General features: G+C 41.7%; 1 protein-coding gene across 1 annotated transcript in view; it reads left to right on the top strand.

Annotated features, from left to right (window-relative positions):
• IARS (isoleucyl-tRNA synthetase) overlaps nucleotides 1-18,561 on the top strand; it is a 220,978-nt gene that overhangs the window by 139,594 nt on the left and 62,823 nt on the right. Inside the window, exons 20-21 of the mRNA XM_024195652.2 lie at nucleotides 291-438; nucleotides 7,464-7,584. Of these exons, the coding sequence (XP_024051420.1) occupies nucleotides 291-438; nucleotides 7,464-7,584 (269 nt within the window). The remainder of the gene's footprint in view (nucleotides 1-290; nucleotides 439-7,463; nucleotides 7,585-18,561) is intronic.

The following is an 18,561-nucleotide window of genomic DNA, read 5'->3' as shown; positions in this document are numbered from 1 at the left end:
GGTACAAACCTTCATATCTTCAGCATGCTGTGCCTACTTACGATTTTGTCTTTTTATGGATTTTCTTTTCTGTGAATCCATCCCCTCTAGTGTTTTTCTAACACTGTGGCACAATGTTTGGAATTTGCTATGGTTTGTAAAACATTTTGATAAGTATTTGCAGGTAAGCTTTTAGAGAGTGTAATTTTTTTTGTTAAAATGACAAGCTTTCTAATATGAGTAATAGAGACCATAGGGAAAATGTCATTAAACTTCTTCCTAGTTGACCCTATTGCACTGTTTCTCTGCAGGCTGTACCTCATCAATTCTCCTGTGGTAAGAGCAGAAAACTTGCGGTTTAAGGAGGAAGGAGTAAGAGATGTGCTGAAGGATGTCTTCCTGCCCTGGTACAACGCGTATCGCTTTCTCATTCAAAATATTGTGATCCTGCAACATAAGGTATGAAGTTTTGAGACACTGAGAAGGCAAAAGCTAGTTTGTACACCTGGTACTATTTCTCGGTGGATTATGTTATATTAATAACATGCACTCTTGCCACAAAGCTAACCCCACCCCCTTAGTCTTCTTTTATTTTCTCCGTACCTTCTCTTGCTGGGCTCCTTAAGCCTGGAGTATGGTTCTCTGACCCGGTCCACCATGCTTCCATCCTGTGCTCCAAGAGCATGATCCATAGTTCACTGAAGTCAATACAAGTCATTTGCATTGACTTCAACTCATTTTGAATCAGGCCCCAAATGCTACAAACGCTAATCTTCCCTTCTAAGCCGTAATGAGTGCATGTATGTGTATATCAAGGAAAATAGAAGGTACAGAGGAAGGATAAGGATAAAAAATGAGGTTAACTCTCAAGTTGCATACATCAGCAGCCAGAGTTAACTTACTGCTGTAGCTCTTTAGTCCTATTCTGCCCACTCCTTATGGCTTGGCTACATCCCTGTCATAAATTACATTGTAAACATCATTTTTAGTTGTCTGTAAAGCACTGTGTAGGTTTATGATGTTATAGAAATAACAGGAGGCGGAAGTTTACTGACGTCTGTAGTATGTTAGCTTTCTTGCTCTTACAAATACTATTCCTTTTCAAGATATAAACATTTCTTACAGTACAAAGGTGCTTTTATTTGGTTTTGAAATAAACTTTATGCTATAGCAAGGTTATAGTGTTGGAACTGAAATAGAAAAATTGAGCTGTGGAGTGAACCTTCTGTAGTACATGTTCGTTTTAAGCCTGGCTTCAAATCAGATCAATGCTGCTAGCATCACATTTCGATGAGGAGTAAGTTCACCAACCAAACACTAATGAGAACACCAGAGTTAACACCTGTGAAAAAAGTTCTATGAGGTCTGTTGGTCCTTTCAGAGCAGATTTCTGTTTTTCCTTCAACTAACTTTTCTTCCGTTTCTTTCCTTGGAAGGAACTGGCTCACACTACACCAAAAAAAAAACTTTGTTTTAAAATAAAATTGGCTTATCCCAGCATTCTGTTAGATTTGTAGTTTAGTTTTGAACATTCTTGTTCAAAATGCTTGGTTTTTAAATCTTTTTGGAGTGTTGTATTTTCATGTGAGAAATGGGAGCAGCTCTGTGGTGTGAACTGGAACTTCATCTCAAAGCGAAAGTTAGTTCCCACTGATTTAGTTGCTCTTTATTTCTGTAAATCTAACACATCTGTACACCAGATTATCCTAGTGCTTCTATTGGACTCTGGGATCAGGAGTTGGTTTGATGTCAGGGACTTATTTTGAAGAAATTGAACAATGTTGGAAATTGCACCATACCCTGTCTTGCACCCTTGTTCTCGTACCGAGCCTGTAAATCTGTCACTAATTGCATAATCTGGACATGTTTTCTAGTTTAAAGGCAGCAACTGCCACAAATCCATCCTCGCCTTCTTGAGCGCCAGGGCATGTTTTGCTTCATAGCTCACAACTAGGTAATAGGAAAGGAGGGTTTGAAGCTTTGACTCTCTCATCTTGCTGACCTTTACTTAAGTTTGGAGTGATAATTTCTCAGAGCTTCAAAAGCACTCTTGATAGCATACATACCAAAAAAATCAATGAAGTCACCAATAAATAATAAAAAAAATTACGGAGAGTAGTCTAATCCTGAGAGGATTAGACTACTGTAAGAACTCTCATACTGGGTCAGACCAAAGGTCCATCTAGCCCAGTATACTGTAAATCAGTAATACTGAATAAAGAAATTCATCATTCCTAAAAAAAGTCACACATGCCGCCTAAGATAACTGCATTCACTGTAGATTTGCATAAAAATGTTGGTAGTCAAGAATACTTGATACTAGACATTCATGTACCTAAAAGGAGGAGGGAGAAAAATTGTTTTTCTTAATCTCCGAGGATAGGACAAGAAGCAATGGGTTTAAATTGCAGCAAGGGCAGTTTAGGTTGTACATTAGGAAAAAATTCCTAACTCTCAGGGTGGTTAAGCACTGGAATAAATTGCCTAGGGAGGTTGTGGAATCTCTGTCAATGGAGATATTTTTAAGAGCAGATTAGACAAAGACCTGTCAAGGATGGTCTTGATAATACTTTGTCCTGCCATAAGTATGGGGGACTGGACTAAATGACCTCTCAAGATCCCTTTCAGTCCTATGATTCTATGAATCACTTAGCAATAGGAAGAGGACAGCACCATATATAACCTATATTGCATTTTTGTAAAATAGTTACTATCTGCAATAGGTCTTTGAATGTAACCAGTAAATGTCAAGAGCTAATGAAAGACACTGGAGTAAGTGATATGTGTGTTGAACACTTCCTGTTATAATCCACAAAAAAGATCAAAATGTCTTTCCTCAGCAACACTATTATTTTGCCAGATGTTGAAATTTTTACATATGTGGAGTGTGGGATCCTTTGAAAGCAATTTCTTCCTTTCAACAAAGTCATCATATAACAAGTTACCACTTATTAGTGCAGACATTTCCAATAGGCTGGAAACTAAGCAAAAACTAAGCAAAAAGTTCAGACCTTGTAGTACTCTTGAAATTATGGTAGCCACTATTAATAATCACTTTGGAAGGCTGCCATTTGAAGTGATAATGGCAGCAGACTTCAATAAATAGTTGTGCAAATGGTTTTGTCTTTTTAGTAGTAATCTTTTCAAGGAAAGTTTGGTAACTACCTTATAATTAACGAGGCTTTTCTGAGGATCCTCACAGCCTTCATAAGAAATTTCTCATGTTCCCTAAAAACATTCAATTTTTTTTTCACCTGTGACCATGGAATTAGCTGAAATGAGCTTTGCAGCCAACCATTTTGTGCTGTCATCCCATTAGATTTTGCAAGATCAGCAGAGCTGGGGTTAGGAGACGTATGTGGAAAACCTGGATCCTTCAGCAAATAATTTTTTGATTCAGCAAATGTAATTTTTCTTTATGAATCAGTAATGAAACAATGCCTCAGCATAGAATTAGAAGATAATATGCTGCTGAAGGTGTTATTTTTTGGGTAAGACCTAATATAGAGGCTCTGGCCACTCGTTAGTTTCATTATACTTCCTGTAAGAGAGAAATAGCTAATCCCAGTGTCCTGGCTGAAATCTGGTAATTACATTCTGCCCCTTAAAATTGCCATTGCAGTTACAGTTGGGTAAATTATTGTTCACTTTCCCCACCCTGAGTTGTTGTGTAATCTTGTTGTGCACCATTAAGCAGCTTGCACTTTGCACCACAGAGGTGGTTGCATGAATCGTGGACAAAGAGATCCATATGTAGTTTCACTTGTCTGGGCAATCAGTGGAATCCCAGTTCAAAGATGAGCTCCTCAACTGAGGGTATGCCTACATTACAATTAGACACCCGCGGCTGGCCCGCACCATTGACTCAGGCTTGTGGGGCTCGGGTGAAGGGGCTATTTAATTGCAGTGTAGATGTTTGGACTCAGGATGGAGCACAGGCTCTGGGGTCCCAAGCCTGAACTTTTACACTGCAATTAATCAGCCCCTTAGCCCGAGTCAGCTGGGACAGGCCAACCGTGGGTTTTTAATTGCAATGTAGAGAGGCCTATGGCCAGATGTGGTGTACTGACTTAAATTCTAATGGCTTTTGCTTTCCAGCCTTTAACAGCCTTGATATGGTATAGGTTGGGACTGTGGCCACACAATATTGCTTTAAGTTTGCGAGAGAGAAAAGGTGGGTGAGGTAATGTATTCAGCTGTAACATTCTGAATACAAGGTGGAACAGATTATTTAGTGTAAGTAGTTAACACATATTTCAAGGGACAGTGGCCCATTAATATCCCAGCAGTCATAGGGGGAAAAGGGAGGGGGGAAAAAGCCAGGAGCAGGGGATTAAGTGGGTTACAGATAGTTGTAATAAGCCATACATCCAGTGACTCTGTTCAGTCCATGATTTTTAGTGTCTAGCAAAGTGATAAAATTAAGGTCGCAGGCTTGTCTTGTGAAGGTGTAGTACAGGATTTCTTTGAGGATGAGGACTGAGAGGTCAGACCTAGAGTGACAGTTGATATGGTGTGTTTGTCTTATTTTTCTGTGAGAGTTCATTCGAGAGCATAGTGATTGTCTGGTTTCACCCACATTGTTATTATTGGGGCATTTTGTGTACCTCGTCCAGTGCACCACATGCAGTGATAAGTATGTGTAGGATCTCTGGATCTTGAAAGGTGTGTTGTGGGGGGTGTTGATCATCAGCAGTGGAGAGATGTCTGCAGGTTTTGCATCTGTTCTTCTGGCAGGGTCTGGTGTTGCTTTGAGTTGGTGTGCCCTGGTCTGTGGGGAGCTTGCTGGGGGCGGGGGGGGGGGGGAGGGATAGCTCAGTGGTTTGAGCATTGGCCTGCTAAACCCAGAGTTGAGTTTAATCCTTGAGGGAGCCACTTAGGGATCTGGGGCAAAAATCTGTCTGGGGATTGGTCCTACTTTGAGCAGGGGGTTGGACTAGATGACCTCCTAAGGTCCCTTCCAACCCTGATATTCTATGATTCTATGCTTCTGATGATGAGGTTGTTTAAAGGCCAGAAGAGAGCGTTCAGGAAAGATTTCTTTCAGGGTGTGCTCCCTATCAAGTATGGGTTGTAATTGTTTGATACCCAGTATGGGTTTCCAGTGTGGGGTGGTAGGTAACAGCTAGTGGTGATGGAGTTTTATTTTTGTATTGAAGCAGGTTCTTTTGGACTATTTGTGTGGCCCGTTCCTTGATGCAATCTGCTTCTCTGGTGGAGTGTCCTTGTTTGGTGATGGTGCTTTTAAGCATGTTAAGGTGTACATCATGGACTTTCTCCTCAGAGCATATTCTATGGTATCTGAGTACCTGGCTGTAGCTAAGATTTCTTGGTGTGTTTGGGGTGATAACTGGATCTGTGAAGGTAGGTATGTTAATCTGTGCGTTTCATGTAGATAATTGTTTTAAGTTTGCAAAGCAGTTTGGGATCTTTTTGGATGGAAGATGCTGTACGTGAGATACTATTTCTTTACTATACCATTACAAGAAACCTTGTGACAAAGGCAAGCCTCCTATATAGAAGAAATGTATTTCAGTGGCATTTGGAAAGAACAGTTCTTATTATTAGGAAGCCTACTGTAATTACTTTCAACAAATAACAGAAGACTTCCTATTTCATATTTTCTAAACAAGATGCACTTGCTTAAAGGTCACATAAAAACATGTGTCTTACCATGTCTCTTGCTAATTCTATGGTTGGATAAGTGTGCCTGCAAATTAGTGCAACACATTCTTGTCCATTTTTTCCTTGTCTTCAGACCTAACCCCTCTCAAACTGTGATTTTTTTTATTTTTTTTTTAAATTAGATTTTTCAAGAATGAAAATCCTCACTACAGGGATAGCAGGCCTTTAGAGAAAACCTGCAGGGAGTGGTATAAGGGATTCAGTAGGGATCTCCACTGATCATTGTTTAAAAGCTGCGCAGTTAGAAGTCAATGTGATATTCTCCCTCCCTCCCTGAAAGAGCAAAGTGAATGGATAGATTACCAATTTAGCACATATACTTCTAGCCTTTTCCCACCTTCTCTTTTGCAGTGTATAATACATTAGAGTCCAGTGTTCAGGGGCAGTGGACAGTGCTGCCTCTCATGAAATGCTAAATATGTACAGTAATGACATGATGCCTGCCTAAAATTCCTCCGGCAGTTCCAGTTGGGTTTGCTATCCTTTCCACCTACCCTTAACAATTCTTTTGGGGTGCCATGTGCTGTTGAACAATTGCTGCATTTCAAAATGAAAGTTATTTATATACATCTCTACCCCAATATAACGCGACCCGATATAACATGAATTCGGATATAACGCGGTAAAGCAGCGCTCGGGGGGACTGCGTGCTTCGGCGGATCAAAGCAAGTTCGATATAACGTGGTTTCACCTATAACGTGGTAAGATTTTTTTGGCTCCCGAGGACAGCGTTATATCGGGGTAGAGGTGTACATGTTCTATATCTATCTATATAATTTTCACTTATATATATTTTAACTAACACAAACACACACACACATCCCTCATAGTCAGTAAAGTTTGTTAAATGCTTTGGATTCCAGCTGGATGAAGGGGATGTAAAAATCAGTATCATTAGCCTGTGTTTGTAAATTGTGATTAGGCTACATGTAAAAGGTGTAAAACGTGGGATTATTGAATTCCCTTGTGTACTGTACTACTATTTCTGTATTCTAATAAATACAAAAAACTGGTCCCTTTTGTAGTTTACATTGTTGTGTAATGAAACAGGGATCAGTGCAAGTCAGTTTATTTTGGCTTTTTCTGTTAATGTGTCCCAAGAACAAATGTGTATCTGACACTGAGTACTCTTACTAACCAATGTAATGGAGAAGAGCCTGGACAGGACGCTTTTGTCAATGGATAACAAATGGGCTTTTAAGAGGAAGGATGGTCCAGTTGTTAGGGCACTAGTTTAGGACATGGGAGACTTGGATTCAGTTCCCTACTTCACCACAGACTGTGATCTTGGGCAAGACACCAAGGCCTGGTCTACAGTTGGGGGCGGGATCGATCTAAGCTACGCAACTTCAGCTACGTGAATAACGTAGCTGAAGTTGACGGACTTAGATCGACTTACCGTGGTGTATTCACCGTGGTGAGTCGACTGCTCCCGCTCTCCTGTCGACTCTGCCTGCGCCTCTCGCGGCGGTGGAGTACAGGAGTCGACGGAAGAGCGCTCGGGGGTCAATTTATCGTGTCTAGACTAGATGCAATAAATCGACCCCCGCTGGATTGATCGCTGCCCGCCGATCTGGTGGGTAGTGTAGACATACCCTTATTCTCTGTCTCAGTTCCCCATCTGTAAAATGAGGTTAAAATGGCACTGACCTAACTCACAGAGGTGTTGTGAGATAAACACATTAAAAGATTGTGAAGCGCTTTGAGATCTACTGATGATAGATATTATTTTATAGGATTTAATGTGTTCAAGCATTGACATGCTATACTACTATTCATTTTTCCAATGATGTTTATAGGAAGATGGAAAGGAATTCCTGTACAATGAGAACACGATGAAGGAGAGCAACAACATCATGGATAAATGGATTCTTTCCTTCACACAGTCACTCATTCAGTTCTTCAAGGCCGAAATGGCAGGTATGTGCATCTTTTGCTTTTTGTTTCAGTTCAGAAAAAGATTTCATTTGAGTAATTTTCACTGACTGGTGACTAGGGAGGGGCTTGCACAAAGGATGCATTTATCCAGGGATTTTCAGATTTCAGATCAGACTGCATGAAAGAAAGGGGCAAAAAAATCTTAAAACAATAACACGGAAATGTACAGCTACAGAATATTAATTTAATTGATGTACATACCATTCTTGCTGTTATAAGAACTTAATTCTGGTGATACCGTGGCCTTCAGCCTGGAGTAACTTCTCCCACAATGAAGTCTGTAAGATGACCACGGTTTTTGAAATACTCACATTCATTTCACAGTGCTGTTGAACTCGCCCGTCTGGGCTCAGTAATAAAGGTTTATTGAGTTTACCTGGTGCGATAGAACCTTTCAGAGATTTAGGGCAATTAACAAACCTATTATGAAATAGTAATGAATCTGGAAGTAGTGATTGAACGACAGTCTTAAACAAAAATGAGTTCCTCCTCCTCCCCCCAAAAATTGAGAGTTGTGAGGAAGATCAAAATGGTAAAAGATAATTTCAGCCAGATAAAATAATCTTGAGAAATAACCATATTGGGTAAATTTCATCCCACACTGGGCAAATCGCTTGACATTGTTTCTTAGGTCAGTAACCCTCTTGGATATGTTGAAGAGAATGGATTTCTCTAGTTGCTTCTTAAATCACAGCACCATGAACACATTAAAAATATACTATTTAACATTTTTATGGCTTATTTATATAAAATATCTGTTTCATGCTGTCACATCTCTCCATATGCTCATGTTGTATTGGTGTGCCATTAAAATGTAGGAGGAAGGTGCAGGAACCCACTGAAGCAAGTAGTCTGGTGCAATGAACTATATGCCCGTGAGTCAAAGCATATTTTAAAGGGCACTGGACACTTAGGCTATGTAGTTGGGACTACAGAGTTGTGAATAGCAGTGCGCACCAAAGTGCTGCGCTGTGGGCTCAGACTAAAAGGTTCCTAATTCCTATTAAATATAGTCTTGTTTGAAGAGGATTCCATTAATGTGAACTAGGAATATTTCAGTTTGTGCTCACAGCGTTCACACGCAGAAGTTACAGCATAGCGCTTTGTTGAATACTACTATTGGCAGCCCTTTAGTCCAAACTGTGGGTCAGTGTAGACAAGCCCTCAGAGATATCTGCAAAGGAGGTTGGCTTTCACCATCATAGCACTTGTTAAATCCCAAGAACTTTAGCATAGCTTGGAAGCCTATGAATTCTTCAGTTGTCCAAGAAAGTATTGTAGAAATCCTGCACTGAATTATTGAGGCTGCACTTATCGGTGCTGTTCACTGAATTAATTCAGCTTACGGTAGCAGTAAAGATGTTTAGGGTATGGCACAAATTGCACTTGAGGGAATCTGGTACACAACTATTCCATTTATTAGAAATCTGTTGTAAAGCTCTGCAGAGGCTTTCCTCTGCTTCTATAGCTTCATAGACTCCCTCTGGTGGAACCTTGACTGCCACTAGGACAGCTGTAATGAATTTGTTCCCTTTGCCATGGTAAAGCAATTCTTTCATCATTGCCATGATGAAATAGACTTATTGGTTGAATACCAAGTTCTGAAATTGTGACCAGAATGGGAACAAGCCTCATGTTTCAGAGCTCTGAGTACGTATCAGGTTAAAAAAGAGGAAAGACCCCCTAGGGCCATTCTTTCCTTGATATGTAGAGGAAAGAATGCAGATATCTGGGAGAAGAGTGGAAAAGTAAGTTTTTTCTTTGTATGATATCGTATTTGTGCACACATTGAATAGGAATTGGTTAGAGTTCTAAAGAGAAGAGTGTTGATAGAAAAAAGAAAAATGCGGGGAAGAGATCTCTTCTTATGCATCAGATCTCTCCACCTTGGGTTCTTAATGGGGAAAAAAAATCTAACAAAGAATGAGAGAGGTCTTATTGACTGGCTTTATAAAAAAGAAAAGTGTGTATTTTGCTAAGAAGAAGAAAAACTTTCACTTAAAAGAAAAACATAAGAAAAAGGAAGTCAAGAAGCTGCTCTGCTGTAGCAATGTATTGATGTTAGATGCTAATGTTTATTTTTAGGCTAGATGAAAGTATGTTACATTCCCCTAATGAGTATCACATCTCACGTTGAGGTGAATGATGATGAATGTAATATTTTTACTTATACTTCTGCATAAAACATCTGAATCAATTTAATTTGCAAATACATTACTGGATTTCACCAGTTTTACCTTGTCATAATCTGCTGTACTTTTCAAAAAATTAATATCAGCTTGTTTTTTGGATGAATTTTCACATTTATACTTTTATATAATAATTAGATCAAAGAGGTGAGACTTCGAAAATAATGAACAAATAGACATAGTAGCATTTATAGTTGAAGAGTGACTGGAACTAAACTTGATGTATGTCACGATGGTCACTCTTGGCAATAAATGCCACGTGACTTCATAGTTACTGTGCTAAAGATCTAACTAACTACCTGGATAAGAATAACCGAACACAGAGAAACCAAAATCAAACCAATTACAATGGAATCCTTGTACTTAAAAAAACGGTGTTGAACAACATAAGAGGCTATTTTATGTGTGTGCGTGAAACATTTTAAAAGGGCACGAAATACTGCACTGAATGAAAAGGTAATTCACTGCACTTCAGCTTTATTTCTCTTTTGGCAATTTCTATATTCAGAGTGTAGCTAAATTTCATATCAGTTGGCCACCTACAGTACAGTATCTACTTGTAGTCCTAAAGCACCATTTAACCCCTTGATAACAGCTGAATCTGTCCACATTTTTAACCAGCAGTTTAGGTAGCCAGCTTCTAGGCGAAATATGATTCAATGACAGTTGTCCCTATTTTGTATCATACTTAAATTGGGTGGCATTGGAGGAAAGGGAAGAGAATAAGAACACTCCAACTTCTGGGTGATTGGGGAGCCTAGAAAGAGTTATGAAAAGTTTATAGGGTAAGAAGAAAGTTGACTGAAAGTCCCTTGACATGGGAGCACTCCTACGGACCTGTTTAGAAGTGGTGCAAACAAGTTCATTAAAATGTGGTGGTGTTTTTTTCAGTGACTTAGAGCAAACTCAGTCACTGGAAATATTTGAAATAGCTTCAACTTTTTTTTTTTTTTTTTAAAGGGAGAAAATCATGCAAGTGCTCTGATCTTAAAAAGTAGATCAGTCTGGTTCCATCTTATTTGTGTGAACTAAAATGTCACATTTTTAGAAAAAATGGGAATAACTTGTATAACTGCTAGTGCTTTAAAAACAAACTGTTGCCACTGTTAGAGCGGGAGCCATTTTTACCACCTGCAGTAGTTGAACTTATTGTAGTATTTCCCAGTCTATACCTTGGTAAAAGAAATATTGTGGTAAATGTTTTATTGACACCCAATGAATACTTCCACTCCTAGCTGCTCACCAGGGTGCTGTGCTGAACCAAAACTTGGTTCCCACATGCTCTTGACTTCCTGGAGCTACACAGAGTATAGGCACTGTCTCTCTGGCTCTGGGTCTCTAGGCACACACTCCATATCCAGACCCCATGTCTGCACACACTCCCGATGGCAGTGGGGACCCTCCAATCCAAATGCCTAGGCCCTGAAACTAATCTCTCCCAAGTTTGTTGAGAAGCTGCTCCATTCGCCTAGAGTTCCACCAAAGCCAGGATCTGTAACACAGGTAACCAAACAGTATATATTGTTGTAGCTATAATACAGCCATCAACGCTACATAATATTGTTTGTTTTTAATGAACTTACGAATTTTAAACCGGGTAGTACCAAACAACTGGCCACATTGCTTAACAAATGCCAAATTAAAATTAACTAAGTTAAACAAAATTTTAATCAATAAAAAAATTATTTATAATGAAATTGTTGGTTAAACTTTTTTTAAACTTATTGTTAATTTTAATTTAATGTTTGGTTAAACATACCATATTTATGACTGAAACTTGCAAAAAAAATTAGTATATTATAATACACGAATGATAGTTATATCCTAATTATTACAATGAAATAATGTGGTGGTATAAAAAGGTTTAATGTTGTTGTTCTTCCATACTTTTGCATGCAAAAAATGTTTTTGTTGCAACAACAACAAAATAAAACCCCAAAATTAAAAAAAAAAAAGGTTAAGTGAAATAAAACATATAACCAAGAGACACATAATCTCAACATTGTTATGTATAAGCATATAATATAAAATACCTTACAAAGGTTTAAATAGATAAACTACTATACAATGAATTAGACATTGCTGTTTAGGGCAGGTCCAGGAAACCTAAGGGTTAAAACTATTAATTAATCAGTACTTAGTTGACGCCAGCATCGACCAATAAGGCAGATGGTCACTGAAAACTTACCCATTTGTAAACAGAATAAATAATACCTAGAAAAACTACTTGAGTTAACCTTCTTTTAGCTAAATTACAACTTAACTTGCCTATAAAAATAGTTTAATTAGGCTATGATTGTTCAGGGGAGACACTTTTGGCTGTTAAAAAAAAAACAAAAACAATAATGGTTTAAGAAAAAATAACAACAACACATGCTTTAATTACCTAGATAAAATAAAAGGAAATTATAAAAATTTTATAAGGAGTGAGTTTAGACACTTTTACTAAAATGGTGAATTAAGACCTGTAATAATAATCATCACTGCTATGTTGTGTGTAATAGAGGCTGCTACATTTATTTATTTATTATTTTGGTTTTTAAAATCCAAAATGTGAATTTGCTGGTATTCAGGTATAGCCTGGCAAGCCACAACAGCAACGTAAATGTCGTGGACAAGCATTAATGCTTGCGTCTGATGTCTTAAAAAAGCTACAAAGCAAATAATAAAAAGAATTTACCCATCAAAGAGCACAATTTCAAATGCTACTTCCATAGCTCAGCTCCTAATACCTAATCACTATATTGTAGAAAGGAATATTCCATTGGGTTCTCTCTGTTTCTCCTACAAAACCACCCAGAGAATTGCTGAAGACTTTTCCAATCTGCTATAAGTAGGCACAGTATTATAGAAAATAAGTAGTTAGCACAAGCTTACTTTGAAATACAGTAGCATTCGCAGTAGAGAGAGAATTGGTTTCAGTTTTGTATTTACTGGATTTTGTTGATTTGTGTCACAATCTAAACTCTTTCTTTAAGCATAGATTCCCCCCCCTTCGATCTCTGCTCATTAGAGGTGCAGAACTGGAAAAATGGAGATGAATGGCCACTATTTGAAAAACAAAACAAAAAAACAACCAAACAAACCTGAAGTTGTTAGTTCTGTTACAAATTGATGTTTCTCATGCTGGTTAAACTTGAGAGAATGGCTTAGTTCAGTGGTGTCCAAACTTCTCCTGTCGTCGTTCCCCTCCCCCCTGCATTTATGGAATCTGTCGCATCTCCCCTCCATTACTGCACAGCCAAGGCTTCCTCAGCAGAGGTGTTGGGCTGAAGGTAGAGCTGGGGACAGAACTGGGGATGGGGAAGGAGCTGGGCTAGAGGCAGAGCTGGTCTTGGGGTGGAGAGGGAATGAGGGTTGAGCTGGGCTGGGCGTGGGGTGGAGTGGGGCTGGAGCTGGGCTAGGGGCAGAGCACAGGGCAGAGTGGATCTGGGGTTGGAGCAGGGCTGGGTCACGCTCCCTCCCCATCCCCTCTGGGGACTGGCCCAGGCTCTGCCATGCACCCACCTCCGAATGTTTTTCTGCACCCCCTAGGGGAGTATGTCCCACAGTTTGGGAATCACTGACTTAGTGTCTTTCTTTTTTTCCCTTCTGTCAGCTCAAAGTATAATATCATGGTACAGGTTATAACTGGAGATTCTAGACTATTAAAAGCGAATGAAATGTAGTTTCAAAACAAACAAATATCTCACTGTAAAATACGTAAGTACGTTGGCAAGCTTTTCTTGTGCATTGTAGTTACTTTTCAAGCAGGGTTAGTAGTGGGATCTCTGTCAGAACATAAAACCCCATAAATAGTTTTTATTTTACTTGACACATGACTCCAGAAAGTTTCCTTTTTAGGTTGAAGTATCTAGTGCTCTGTCTTTGAGTATGTTTACACGACGGGATTATCCCGATTTTACAGAAACCGGTTTTTGAAAACATTGTATAAAGTCGAATGTATGCGGCCACACTAAGCACATTAATTCGGTGTTGTGCGTCCCTGTACTGGGGCTAGTGTCGATTTCTGGAGCGTTGCACTGTGGGTAGCTATCCCATAGCTATCCCATAGTTCCCGCAGTCTCCTCCGCCCATTGGAATTCTGGGTTGAGATCCCAATGCCTGATGGGGCCAAAAACATTGTCGCTGGTGTTTCTGGGTACATCCTCCCCTCCCTCCTGGAAAGCAACGGCAGACAACCGTTTCGCACCTTTTTCCTGGGTGAACAGTGCAGACGCCATACTGCGGCAAGCATGGAGCCCGCTCAGCTCAAGACAGCAGTCATGAACATTGTAAACACCTTGCGCATTATCGTGCAGTTTATGCTGAACCAGAACCTGCAAAACCAGGCGACGAGGAGTAGGCTACGGCAGCGCGGCGACGAGAGTGATGAGGACATGGACATGGAATTCTATCAAACCGCGGGCCCCGGCGCTTTGGAGATCATGCTGTTAATGGGGCAGGTTCATGCCGTGGAACGCCAATTCTGGGCCCGGGAAACAAGCACAGACTGGTGGGACCGTATAGTGTTGCAGGTGTGGGACGATTCCCAGTGGCTGCGAAACTTTCGCATGCGTAAGGGCACTTTCATGGAACTTTGTGACTTGCTTTCCCCTGCCCTGAAGCGCCAGAATACCAAGATGAGAGCAGCCCTCACAGTTGAGAAGCGAGTGGCGATAGCCCTGTGGAAGCTTGCAACGCCAGACAGCTACCGGTCAATCGGGAATCAATGTGGAGTGGGCAAATCTACTGTGGGGGCTGCTGTGATGCAAGTAGCCAAAGCAATCACTGAGCTGCTGCTACCAAAGATAGTGACTCTGGGAAACGTGCAGGTCATAGTGGATGGCTTTGCTGCAATGGGATTCCCTAACTGTGGTGGGGCGATAGATGGAACCCATATCCCTATCTTGGCACTGGAGCACCAGGGCAGCCAGTACGTAAACCACAAGGGGTACTTTTCAATGGTGCTGCAAGCACTGATGGATCACAAGGGACGTTTCACCAACATCAACGTAGGATGGCCGGGAAGGGTTCATGACGCTCGCGTCTTCAGGAACGCTACTCTGTTTAAACAGCTGCAGCAAGGGACTTACTTCCCAGACCAGAAAATAACAGTTGGGGATGTTGAAATGCCTATAGTTATCCTTGGGGACCCAGCCTACCCCTTAATGCCATGGCTCATGAAGCCATACACAGGCAGCCTGGACAGGAGTCAGGAGCTGTTCAACTACAGGCTGAGCAAGTGCAGAATGGTGGTAGAATGTGCATTTGGACGTTTAAAAGGTCGCTGGCGATCTTCACTGATTCGCTCAGACCTCAGCCAAACCAATATTCCCATTGTTATTGCTGCTTGCTGTGTGCTCCACAATCTCTGTGAAAGTAAGGGGGAGACCTTTATGGCGGGGTGGGAGGCTGAGACAAATCGCCTGGCCGCTGATTACGCGCAGCCAAACACCAGGGCAATTAGAAGAGCACACCAGGAAGCGCTGCGCATCAGAGAAGCTTTGAAAACCAGTTTCATGACTGGCCAGGCTACCGTGTGAACGTTCTGTTTGTTTTTCCTTGATGAAAACCCACCCCCTTGATTGACTCGTTCTCTGTAAGCAACCCACCCTCCCCCTTCGATCCCAGCTTGCTTTCAAAGGAAATAAAGTCACTATCATTTAAAAATCATGCATTGTTTATTAATTGATTATAAAAAGAGGGAGAGAACTGAGAAGGTAGCCCGGGTGAGGTTTGGGAGGAAGATAGGAGGGAAGGAAAAGGCCACTAAAAAAGTTCAAAGTAATGACAGCCTTTTGGTTGGGCTGTCCACTGGGGTGGATTGGGAGGGTATGGAGCATGGTGACGGGGGAGGGAGGTTATACAGCGGTTGCAGTGGCACTCTGTGCTCCTGCTGCCGTTCCTGAAGCTCCACCAGATGCCGGAGCATGTCCGTTTGATCACGCAGCAGCCCCAGCGTTGCAGCCTGCCACCTCTCATCTCGAGCGTCCCTCCTGTCCTCACGTTCACTGGCATCTTTCCTGTACTTTGATACCATGTCCTTCCACTCATTCAGATGAGCTCTTTCATTGCGGGTGGATTCCATGATTTCCGAGAACATTTCATCTCGCATCCTCTTTTTTTCGACGTCTTATCTGAGATAGCCTTCAGGACGGAGGAGGGAGGCTTGAAAAATTTGCAGCTGCGGGCGGGAGGGGATAAAGGGAGAGAAGTATTTAAAAAGATACATTTTACAGAACAATGCTTATACTCTTTCACGGTGAACAACACTATTCACATTATATAGCACATGTGATTTCGGTACAAGGTCGCATTTTGCATCTTTTAATATTGAGTGCCTGCAGCTTTGGTGTTAGAGAGCACAGACACCGGTCCGGGCAACAGAATTCGGCTTGCATGCGGCCATGGTAAGCCATTGTCTTTCGGCTTCTGCAGCTTTCCTACAAGCAGCGCCCTCCTTTCCCACATACCAAGCAAAGCCCCTTGAGTGCTGCAGTTTTCCTGTTAACGTGCAGCAGCAGAAACCAAACTAACCCCCCCTCCCATCCAATTCTCTGGGGTGATCACTTTATCCCTCCGCCACCGCATGGCTGGTATCAGGGAAGATTTCCTCTCCCCCCCCCCCGCCCCGGCCCTTCCCCCCCCGCACTTGGCTAACTGCAGGGAAGGATTTCTTTTCAGCCACAGGCAAACAGCCCAGTAGGAACGGCCACCTCTGTCCCCTTAATTAAATTCCCGTATTTCAACCAGGTTACCATGAACAATATCACTCGCCTGAGGATAACACAGCGAGATAAAGAACGAATGTTGCTTGAATGCCAGCAAACACCGGGACCATACGCTGCCAGGCTTTGTCATGCAGTGATACCAGATTACTTGCTACTAGCATGGCGTGGTCAAGTGTCCTACCATGGAGGACGGAATAAGGCTGCACTGCCCAGAAACCTTCTGCAAGGCTTTTGGAGTACCTCCAGGAGAGCTTCATGGAGATGTCCCTGGAGGATTTCCGCTCCATCCCCAGACACGTTAACAGACTTTTCCAGTAGCTGTACTGGCCGCGAATGCATCCCAAGTCCTCAGGGCAAATTAATCATTAAAAAACGCTTGCTTTTAAACCATGTTTTGTATTTTAAAAGGTAAACTCACCTGAGGTCCCTTCCATGGGGTCATGGTCTTGGATACTGCCTTGGGAGCGTTGGGAGGGTACTTCACTCAGGCTGAGAAAAAGATCCTGGCTGTTGGGGAGAACGGAGTGCTGTGTGCTCTCTGCAAGCTCCTCCTCCTCCTCCTCTTCCCCGTCCACAAAATCCTCAGGTGTGGCTGAGATTACCCCCGCCTCGGAATCCATGGTCAGAGGTGGGGTAGTGGTGGCGGCCCCCCCTGGAATTGCATGCAGCTCAGCGTAGAAGCGGCATGTCTGCGACTCTGACCCGGAGCGACCGTTTGCCTCCTTTGTTTTTTGATAGGCTTGTCTGAGCTCCTTAACTTTCACGTGGCACCGTAGTGAGTCCCTATTATGGCCTCTCTCCGTCATGCCCTTGGAGATTTTTTTCAAATGTTTTGGCATTTCGTCTTTTGGAACCTAGTTCTGCTAGCACTGAATCCTCTCCCCATATAGCGATCAGATCCAGTACCTCCCGTACGGTCCATGCTGGTGCTCTTTTTCGATTCTCAGACTGCATGGTTACCTGTGCTGATGAGCTCTGCATGGTCACCTGTGCTCTGCACGCTGAGTAAACAGGAAATGTAATTCAAAAGTTTGCAGGGCTTTTCTTGTCTACCTGGCCAGTGCATCCGAGTTCAGATTGCTGTCCAGAGAGGTCACAATGGTGCACTGTGGGATAGCTCCCGGAGGCCAATACCGTCGAATTGCGGCCACACTAACCCTAATCCGAAATGGCAATACCGATTTCAGTGCTACTCCCCTCGTCAGGGAGGAGTACAGATATCGATATTAAGAGCCCTTTATATCGAAGTAAAGGGCTTCATTGTGTGGACGGGTGCAGGGTTAATTCGGTTTAACGCTGCTAAATTCGAGATAAACTCCTAGTGTAGACCAGGCCTTTGAAAGATATTACTAACTTGTGAAATGCAGTTGTAAAACGTGTGCTGAGGAACTCTCAAAGGAAAGGTGTATAATTCAATAGCTGTTTGATTACTAAAATAAATGCCAGAAGCAAAAGACTATGCTATTCATAGCAGCTCCTTATTTTTAACCAAGCTGTCTGCAAGTTAGTAACTTTTGTTTATAAGGACTAATTTATCTAACCTTTCTAGAAAACAATTTTTTGTGTACTAAAAACGTTTGAGCAATTAAGGTCATGTTTCCCTCTGGTTGGACTTTGATGTTTGTGCGAACCTCTTATTTGTGTTAGCAGTTCTTCATGCATTTGAATTACACAGAACCTAAGAAAACGGCTGTGCCTAGCTGTCAAGGCTGGATCCCCACTTTGAACTTTAGGGTTCAAATGTAGGGGCCTGCATAAAAACTTCTAAGCTTATCTACCAGCTTAGCTTTGGTCCGCTGCCACCATCACAAGAATTCCCTCCCTGGGAAGCCTTGAGAAACCTTTCACCAATTCCCTGGTGAACACAGATCCAAACCCCCTTGGATCTTAAAACAAGGAGAAGTTAACCATCCCCCCTCCTTCCTTCCACCCTCCTTTCACCAACTCCTGGTGAATACAGATCCAAACCCCCTTGGATCTTAAAACAAGGAGAAATCAATCTGGTTCTTAAAAAAAGAAGGCTTTTAATTAAAGAAAAAGGTAAAAATCATCTCTGT

The sequence above is a fragment of the Terrapene carolina genome, unplaced genomic scaffold, assembly GCF_002925995.2.
Source record: "Terrapene carolina triunguis isolate 2854851 unplaced genomic scaffold, T_m_triunguis-2.0 Scaffold232, whole genome shotgun sequence".
Taxonomy (NCBI): domain Eukaryota; kingdom Metazoa; phylum Chordata; order Testudines; family Emydidae; genus Terrapene; species Terrapene triunguis.
Note: the sequence above shows the minus strand (reverse complement) of the source record. Positions and strands in the feature narration are given on the sequence as shown.